Source organism: Macrobrachium nipponense, chromosome 11 (assembly GCF_015104395.2).
Source record: "Macrobrachium nipponense isolate FS-2020 chromosome 11, ASM1510439v2, whole genome shotgun sequence".
NCBI lineage: Eukaryota > Metazoa > Arthropoda > Malacostraca > Decapoda > Palaemonidae > Macrobrachium > Macrobrachium nipponense.
The window spans coordinates 49732931-49743089 of NC_061087.1; the positions used below are offsets into that span (position 1 = coordinate 49732931).

Below are 10159 nucleotides of genomic sequence, written 5' to 3' on the forward strand. Positions count from 1 at the left end.
TTTGCCATGAAGGAACCGATAGGGTATAGTTGTAAAATATACCTGGACCATTATAAACGCCTATACGATAATGTTGCTATATCATTCAGATTGTCTTAAAGTTATATTTTATGGTTCTCTCAGTAATTTCCTGTTTGTCTGCATTTTTATTTCAAATTGAATAACATTACTATATATGTGTGTGTAAGCCTTCATAAAGAATTTATTTCTGTAAAATTAGAAATAATTCTTTGGTAATTTACTAACTGGCATCATTCTGATTTCCGGAGAGATGTTTTGCCTTTATCACATGATTGAACGCAGCTACCGTATTGGATGATGACTGACTCTCTTTTCCTTTTAGAAATATGGATTAGTGAAATTGTTCCTCAGTCAGAAAAAATTATATATGGGATCTGAGGGAATAGCAACAGTTACTTTTTAAATCAAGTTTAGGGATGTAGGGCGACTTGGTGACAGCGTTTTACAAACACTTGAGGAAATGAAGCCAGTTAGAAGTAGCGAGAGGTAGTCTTGCCAGAAAGAAGCCGAGTTTTTATTGTAGTTTTGAAAATTATTTTTTGGGGTAGATTATGGACTGAATTTTGGGAATTAGGTTTTCTATAATATATAGATCTCGATTAGAGAAAACAGTCCTCAGATTGGTTAAGTTTAGGGGATGCAATATCAAGTTATTACAAAGATATGTACGGTTTTGGCTTGGGCTGCTGTGAGCAGCACTCAATACCTAGTATGAGAGGGATGGGATGGCTGATCCCAGCCACCCCAAAACCGGAGAGTGTTAAGTCTGTCAAGGGAGCTACTACGGCTGAGAAATTTGGACAGAAACGATGATAGAATCCTGCCATGCCCAAAGGTCTGTGTAGCTGTTCCCTAGTAGTAGGTGGGGTAGCCTTACGGGTGCCTTCTACATTAGCATTTACTGGAGCAAGAAGGCCTTTCCCAACTTCATACCTAAGATACTGAACAGTTGCCTTTCCAAACTCACTCTTCTCTAGGTTGACTGTTGGTCTTGCTTCTCGTAGTTTCTGAAAACTTTCCTTAGAATCTTCAGATGTTCTTCCCATGTTGTAGAGTAAATCACTATGTCATCCAGGTATACACATACTCCGTCTATAGATCCTAGTAGTTGATCCAGCACTCGGAATGTTGCAGGTGCATTCATCAGACTTAATGGCAGAACAGTATACTGATACAGTCCAGAAGGAGTAATAAAAGCTGACAGCAACTTAGCATACTCATCTAAGGGAATTTGACAATATCCTTTCAACAAGTCTATCTTGGAAACAAACTTGGCTTGCCCAATATTATCAAGTAACTGATATATAAGAGGCAAAGGATAATTGTCAGCTACACTGATGGAATTCAGTTTCCTATAATCAGTGCACATCCTAAATGAACCATCTGGTTTCTTCACTAGCGCACATGGAGAACTGTAGTGACTTGAACTGGGTTCTACTAGTCCATGTTGCATTAAATACTCAACTTCTTTCTTCAAAACATCTCAGTGATAAGGTGATAAGCGATAAGCGCTCTGCTTAAATGGTTTTCCATCTTCTTGGATCCTGATCTCATGCTTGGTCAGATCAGTACACCTAGGTACATCTGCAAAAATATTTTGGAAACTTCTATTCACTTCACTAAATTCTTCACTTTGTTCAATGCTCAGATGTTTCAGTTTATCCTCCAAACTTTCCAAAATTAAAGAATTATTCATATTGCTTTCAGCTCCCAATTCATAGCCATCATCGTCTTATGTAGATGAAGTTATTTGTGTTATTGACACAGTTTCAATTTTAGTTTCTGAGAAGTAAAGTTTCAAGAGGTTCATATATATCTTCCTTTGTTGTTTTCTTCTTTCTGGTGTTTCAGTCACAAGTTTTATGTTTCAGTCACATAAGTTCTATCCCTTATTTTCTCAGTTATCTTGTAAGGTCCTTGAAATTTATTTGTGAGGGGAAATCTCTTGACTGGCAGGAAAACTAACACTTGTTGACCAACATTGAAACTTCTTAGCTTAGTCTTGCAATCATATCTTCTTTTCATTTTCTCTTGACTTACTTTCAAATTTACTAAAGAGAATTTTCTAATCTCTTTCAACCTTTTCCCCAAGTTCTTCACATACTCTCCTTGGATTTCCTCTGGATTTTCTTTCCAATTTTCTGTAAGTATCCTTAATGGTCCTTTCACTTCTCTGCCAAAAATCATCTCATTAGGTGAACATCCCATGCTTTCTTGATAAGCATTCCTAACTTCAAATAACATTAAGGTAAACCAACAGCCCATTCCCTGCCTGACTCGAACAATACTTTGTCAGCATACTTTTCAATGTCTGGTGGAACCTTTCCAAGGTTCCTTGAGTCTCTGGATGATAAGCAGTTGATAACTGTTGTTTCACTCTTAACAAATTCATCACATCCTGGAATAACTTGAAAGTAAAGTTCTTTCCTCTATCACTTTGTTCTATTTCGGGTATACCAAACTTGGAGAAAAATTCAGCTAGTTTCTCAGCAACTATCTTGGCAGAGATGTTTCTAACAGGGATCGACTCTGGATATCTTGTCAAAGGACACATCAATGTTAACAGATGTTCATTTCCCTTCTTTGTCTTTGGCAGCGGTTCAACCATACTTATAATCACATTGCTAAAGGGTTATCTTCTAATTTTTATAGGTTGTAGGGGGCTTTCTGGATTATTTAATTCGATTTTCCAGGTATCTGGCTGGTGTGACAATCACGGCAGAACCTGCTAACATCTCTGTGAAGTCCAGCCCAGAAAAAAATATTTCTTGATCTTCTCCACAGTCTTCCTGATTCCCATATGTCCAGACTTGTGGGCTACTGCTACTACTTGCTTCCTCAATGGATATGGAATCAAAATTTGATGATATTGACCCCATACAGCATCTCCTGGTATATCTGTGCTTCCTCATCAGCAAACCTTCCTTCAGATAATACAGGTAGGAGTTTGTTGCATCTCTCCTTGATCAACAACTCGGAAGAATAAATTAGCTAATGATAAATCCTTCTTATGCAAGTCAGTTAGCTTCTCTGTTGTCACTTGACCAACTTCAAGGGTTGAACTCTCAATATCTGCTAACTCAGCTACTGTAGTTTCACTACTATCTTCAGGAACACTGACTATTCTGAGTCTCTTCAGGAACAACAGCTTCTTCTTCTTCTTGGGAAATCTCTTCTTGGTTAGCACTAGGGGAAACATCACTTCCCTGGAACAATTCTTCGAAACTTAAAGATCCTTCACTTGATCCTTCTTGGGTGTGTAAATCCTCAGTCTCTTCACTTACAGATGTAGTCTTCTACATGCCCCTGGTAGTTACACAACTAGGAAACAGGTGGGGGTTATTCTTCTCCAAATCTACTGTAAGACTAATCCTTAACGGTTTGTCTGTCACTACAGGACAAGGAATAAATGGCACACTACCAACTTGATTACCCAACAAAACATGTACACCTTCCACAGCCAATGAGTCCTTCACAGCAAAATCAACATTCCCTGTCACCAATTCACATGGCAGGTGTAAGTGGCATATAGGAGTTACTACTACTCCTATACCCTTCAAAATAACTGAATCTCCTGTGAGACTCTTCTCCAACTGAGGGTGAGCACCACATACTACCAAACTATGGTTACTCCCTTTATCACATATCTTTATTGGTACCTGCACACTCCCTTCTTGAGTTGACAGCGTATCCTCATAGATATATATATATATATAAAAGCCTCCAAACTGCTCAGCCACTCACTTCTTAAGGTTACATTTCCACTGGTTGCTAAACATTCAGCTTGTTTAGTTTCAGTCTTCTCTGGAGTCTGATTCTTTCCCACACTGCTCTTCATAGTGTCTTTCACCTGGTCACCTTTCACTACTTGACCAACTGGCTTTGAGAGCTGTTGTTGTAAACTCTTGACTGAAGTGTCCTGCTCTTCCACACATAAAGCAGGCAACATTAGGCTTTTGTAACTGTCTTGAAAAATTAGATGAGGATTTCACATTAATTTGCTGAGGGGTATTATTAACTTGTGTATTCTTGGTAGTATCATTGCAGGTTTCCCAGTGTTAAATTTGTTCTTGAAACTTGGATGAGACTTAAACATATGTGTTGCTGATTCTGGTACTTGACATTGTATTTTCTTTTAAATTGCTAAGAGTCAAAATAGGATATAATTCTGGTTTTCCAACCTCAATATCATTAGCAATAATTACATCTACTTTTGGCACTGGCAAGTTGTTGACCAGTGCCAACTTAACTGTGCCCAACACCTTGGGAGATTCCAAGTAAAAGGTTTCGAGAGGATATGATGAGGCTTTATTGGGGAAACCACCTAACAAAATAAATTCTTGCCTGTTAAGGACGTAATTATTGGGCCTTGCTCAAAATTAAGGACTGTGTGGTCCCTGTATCGCACAATATTGATATCGGGTAAATCAGCCCTTCCGAGATATACTATGTAAACTCTAGTCATTGCAGAGGCACTTTGGTCTGTGCAGATACTACAGTAACAGGTTCCCTATTCTTACTTTCTAAATGCCACTTTCGTGAAAAACAGTTTTAACGTGTCCCTTTTTATTGCACCAAAAGCAAGTCGCACCAGAACCTCTTTTGGGAGACCTATCATAAACCTTATTTCTAAAATTCCCTCCACCATTATCTACATTACTACTGCCGGCTCTACCATTTACTACTGTTGGCTTACCATTATCACTATTACTATTATTATGTACATCCTTATTGCTATATTCCTTGTTACTATGGGGTATTATTCCTATTTACATATTGAGGCAATCTCCCTGATGAATACCACTGGCCATTACCATCTTTTGCCCCAGAAATTCTCTTTTCACCTGTTTATGGGTCAGAACATAATGTCAAGAGGCAATTGCTACCTCTTGAAGAAAGTCAAGCTTAAGCTCCTCTAGGTGAGTCTTGAGCTCCCTAGACACACAATCCTTAAATTCTTAAATGAGAAGCAGCTCTCACAGCCTATCCATTCCATACACTTACTTTGACTTTAACCATTCGTCAAAATATTGCTCCTTTCTGCGAGCAAACTCAACAAATGTAATTTCACGTGTTTTCTTGAGGTTTCTAAATTTGTCGATATGCCTCAGGGACATGGTTATAAGCTTTGAGGACGATGGCCTTGACAGAATCATAGTCAGAACTAAGGTCCTCCTTCAAGTTTGTATACACCCTTTGAGCCTTCCCTTTAAACCTACACTGAACCAGGGTGGTCCACATATCCTGGGGCCACTCCAACTTTCGGGCAACTTTCTCAAAGGCACAAAAGAACTGATACATTACTCATCGAAACTAAGGACAAGCTTCAAAGTGCCATTCAAGTTGGACTTACTTTCTACTTGACCAGATACCTGCACTCCAACCGTAACCTAAGCAATTCCAACTCATGCTCACGCTCCTTCTCATGCTCAAGCATTGTAAGCTTAGCCTTTTCCAAATCTAATTTCTGTAACTGTGTCTGCTTCCTTAAGATTTGAAATCGCAATTCGCTGATTTCATCATTATCATCATCATTCTTATCCTTTTTAGGAGTTGCACCATTTGCGGGATGAGCCGCCTCCTACACTTTATGCATCAATGGCCCTTTCTTAATGTCAGCTGAGACGTCTAATTCCAAATGATCAGCGATTACAAGCTGTTCCTCATTCAACTCAAATACATTCTCTTCCCACTGAGGATCAGCCAACAATCCTCAAAATAATGCATCTTGAAAATAAGACAACAGAGACAGGGAAGCTATCAAGAAACAACAAACCCTAACCCCACACCTCTTTGAATGTACAATGCTTGCCTTATGCCGAGGGATCTTGGCAAGGTTGCCAAATGTTATGGTGGCCTCCTGCTCACTATAAATTAACAGAACTAATAAGCTTGTCAAACTTTCTATAAATTATTATTTTCAGATCCTTAGACCCCTCTTGCACAAATCTTGTGTGAAACCCAAAATTAAGATATCTATCAGATCCAGGTTGTATGATTACCCAAAATATCTTACGTAAAAATAACAAGAGAATTTACTCTTCCCTTGTACAAACTCTTCTAATAGGCAGATAAAAAAACAAAAACAAATATGACTTCAAAAGGCCTATTAAACCCCAGTAGTCAAGGTCCTCAGCAAAACACTGTATACCAATAGGAGGAGGGAAAGTCACAGAGGGAGGAAGAAAAGTAACAAACTCACGTGACGGAAAAAAAACACAAACATACAAAAGTAGAGGGCAACGATAAGAAAAATAACCCTTTTTCTGTTTGTAACAAACAAATTCCTAAACCCAACTTACAGTAATAATTGAAAGCTTTAGCTAGCACGCTTATACATAAATCCAATACTGTAGATCAACTTGATGATTCTGCCAATTATCAATCTGAATCCTCTAATACACCTCAGCGTTTCACAATAATAAAATACCGTTCGTTATACAGTCACCTCTCAAGTAACGCGTGTTTAAGTAATGCATTTTTTTTATTTAACGCGAGCTAGAAAATATTTTAAAATGCTTAAAAAACGTGAAAATTACTATTTAACACAAATTGGCGCCTGAGCATTGTTTTCAAATTATAGTACAGTATGTATTTATTAATAAATAAAAAATCCTTGTTTATTTATTAATAAAGCGAAAGATTTTGTTTTTTTATTAAGGGGCACGGCGACAGCTGATTTTCGAGAAATTATCGATTTTTTGTTATTGGTGGATTTGAACTGTTTAAATAAACATGTCATGAAGTATGATTGCAAAATAAATTTTTTTAGGTGGAATAGTTTACATATTTTTTCAATGCATCTACTGGCCTGGAAGTGGCATCTAAATAAACATGTCATGAAGTATTATTGCAAAATAAATTTTTTCAGGTGGGTTATTTTACATATTTGTTCTATAATTGTTGCAAAATGTCTATATGACTTTTAGGTGGAAGTGAAAAATATAGTTTTCTCTCCTATTAGAATACGCATGATCTGCGATAAAAAAACTGGCTCTCTCTCTCAAAACTATCATGTCAGAACAAATATGTATCTCAATATCGCCTCGTGATATCGTCCTCTGAGCGACACACTGTTGCTCAATGTCATTATGATTACATATGTTGAATAGTAGAAAGTTGAGAAGTATACGTTAAGTGTCCCACTAAAATTACCCATTTTCTTCAATAAGGGCTGATACGTTCCGTCCAAAACATATGAAATCATTGATATAAATATCTACGTATCTTGATATTTTGAAGTCTTCATTGCCGTATCACATGTGTACGATGCCAACAAGTATACATAAAATATTTTGTATGCCTTGACATTTTTATTATGCATTTTCAGAAATATACAATTACACAAGTGTACGTAACAGTACTGTATAACAGTGTCATCTTTACCCATAAACGATCGCGAATGGTGTGTTTGTGTACTGTGTGACGAATATACGGCATTTCCTTATCCGATTTTCATCTCTTCTAGAGCATTTTTACTTGCTATTTACAAATTCCAAAAATCAAGAGAAGTGTCATCTGTCTGAAAGAGAAATATGAACGACTCTGTGCCGGAAGGAGGAACCAAAGCGTCTCGTATTGGATACCTATATGACAATGGCGGATTTGGTAAGATTTATATTCTTTCGCAATTGCTATTTTTCATAGTAATGATAATGATTATATAAGAATAGCAAACGTCATTTTACTATTGCTAGTTGTTGTCCGACTAGGTGCAGCTTGGTTTATTATACTAGCTGTTCAGCATTTGTTTACTTTACCCTCACTGTTTGTTTAGAATCGGCCCCTCCAGTATCTGAATGGGAAATGGGAAACGGGAAACGGGTATACCTATAATGATAGCCTATATAGTAAAATGACGTTTGCTGTTCATATATAATCATTATCATTAATATGAAAAAGTTATCGCGAAAGAAAAATCTTACCAAATCAGCCACATTGTCATATCCCACGCGAGATGTTTTGGTTCCTCCTCCGGCACAGAGTCATTCATATTTCTCCCTATATAAACAGTTTGATATGTTTCAAGAATTTTTGTTAGAAATTGTATGTATAGTAAATGTTTGATATGCCACAACACAATATCCCCCAGCTTTTAACCACTAACTCGTGATTAAAATACTTTGTAGCTCATTGGTTTAAATGAAAGCTAGTTGCTTTTAATTCTAAATAACTGTCTTTTGAATATGATGTTAACATGATTTTTATAATGCTAATTAAGATTATTTTTCAATTATATGTTATAACGTAGGACTTGTCTCAACTGGACTATCTGACATAACTTTGTACATCTAGTATGATGTACAAAGAGAATTGAAATGGGTAGGACTTATTAATTTTTGTTGTAATGTGTTATTAATGTACGTAGGGAGCTCTCATTCATTAATATAAACACTACCAAAGCTTTATAAATTTCCTCTACCTTCTATATATGCAGTTTTTCTCTCTGAAGGGTTTAGTTGCAACTTGATGTCCATATTGAACACAGTTTCTGATGTACCTAACCTTAATCTTGTCATAATTACAGCTTGCAGAGGCTTTGCTGCTGAAGGAAACACTCAACTATGATGATGTTCAGGCTATTCTTGGACCTCCTCCTTACAGTCAGAAAATGGTAGTCGAACCGCTTCAGTTTGAAGGTGAAATCAGTGCATGGAAAAATGCAGAAAGATGAAATGGTGATTATGCTGATAATATAGAACAATTTTGCCATGAGAAATGTGGTTTTGTGAATTGTACAGGTAATATGTAAATAAAAAAATATATATATATACAGTGTGTTTTTTTATGGATCATTACCTTATATACCAAGGAAGACATTGCTGAACAGCTTATGCATCGTAAATTATGTAATTATAGTATATATGGAATATAGACCATTATCTTATAGAGTCTCTTACTTCAGCGCTCAAAGGCAGACTAACAAGAGGTGATGGATACTTAGCAAGTGGGCTATAAGCTCCTATTTCGTTCACCTTCAAGCATTTAGTCAGAGTATTAACTTTGCTGTAGGCCATCCAGAAGAAAAGTTACTATTCTAATCCTTCCAGATAGCATCCTGCTGATATAACGACTATTTACAGAGACTTCTGTCTTATTGGTGGCCTTCGTTTCTACTTACTGATGCTTGTGGTCTTCACTTTGCTTCTTTGGACTTATTTAGCTGAACCTCCGGCTTATAGGTGACGCAGGCTCATTTTCTGTTTTGTCAGTCACCCTGTTTCCTATTCATACTTATGTTGTTCAATGAACCCTCCATGTTTCTTTGTTATGTCAGATCTCTTCTGTGTTATTTACACATTTTTATTCATCCTACATCCGCTCTGATGTTGAGAACACATCTGAACGAGTTCCCGTGAATCTCTTCTCTCACGTCCACCTCTAATGCATGTCTTGTCTACACTATCATGTCACGTCAGGGTTGTCCTGAGGAAGTTGGATTGTTCAAATTCAATAAACTTCACCATCGCAGTCATTAAAAGAGAGAAGTCGTCCTTCCTGTCAGGCCACAGCTCCATACACTTACACTCTGAGAATCGATTATCCTAGTTTGAATAGTTTAATTACTTAATTTACCTTCACTGGAATTCTCTTCATACTCCTGATTTTTTTTTACCGTCAAAGTCTTTCATTCTTCATGATTTAGTTGTAGGACCTTTTGTACATACGTGAGTGTGTGTGTATATATATATATATATATATATATATATATATATATATATATATATATATATATTATATATATATATATATATATATATATATATTATTGACGAAGTATCCAAGTATCAAAATTTTATTACTTCACAGCAGCCAGAACCTTAATCACAGATAAAATACAACAGATTACTCTAAAAGCAACAGTGATCCCTCAAAAATTTATTAATCATGCAAGAAACCAGACTAAGTTCAGTATAACAGGTGTGAGGTAATCATATATGAAATTAGATTAATTAAAGGGCATCACTCCATCAAAAACTTTAAAAGTACAGTAGTACCTCGAGATACGGAAGGCTCTACTTACGAAAAACTCGAGATACGAAAGCCAATGCGAAAAATTTTACTGCTCTACATACGAAAAGTTTTACTTCACAGCAGCCAGAACCTTAATCACAGATAAAATACAACAGATTACTCT

General features: G+C 36.5%; 1 protein-coding gene across 1 annotated transcript in view; it reads left to right on the forward strand.

The window, feature by feature from the left end:
• The window catches only part of LOC135205772 (paraplegin-like), a gene marked incomplete in the record, with an annotated part of 592202 nt that extends 583408 nt beyond the window's left edge, over positions 1-8794 (forward strand). Inside the window, 1 exon segment of the mRNA XM_064236914.1 lies at positions 8549-8794. Within this exon segment, the coding sequence (XP_064092984.1) occupies positions 8549-8695 (147 nt within the window).
• Between the last annotated feature and the right edge of the window lie 1365 nt (positions 8795-10159).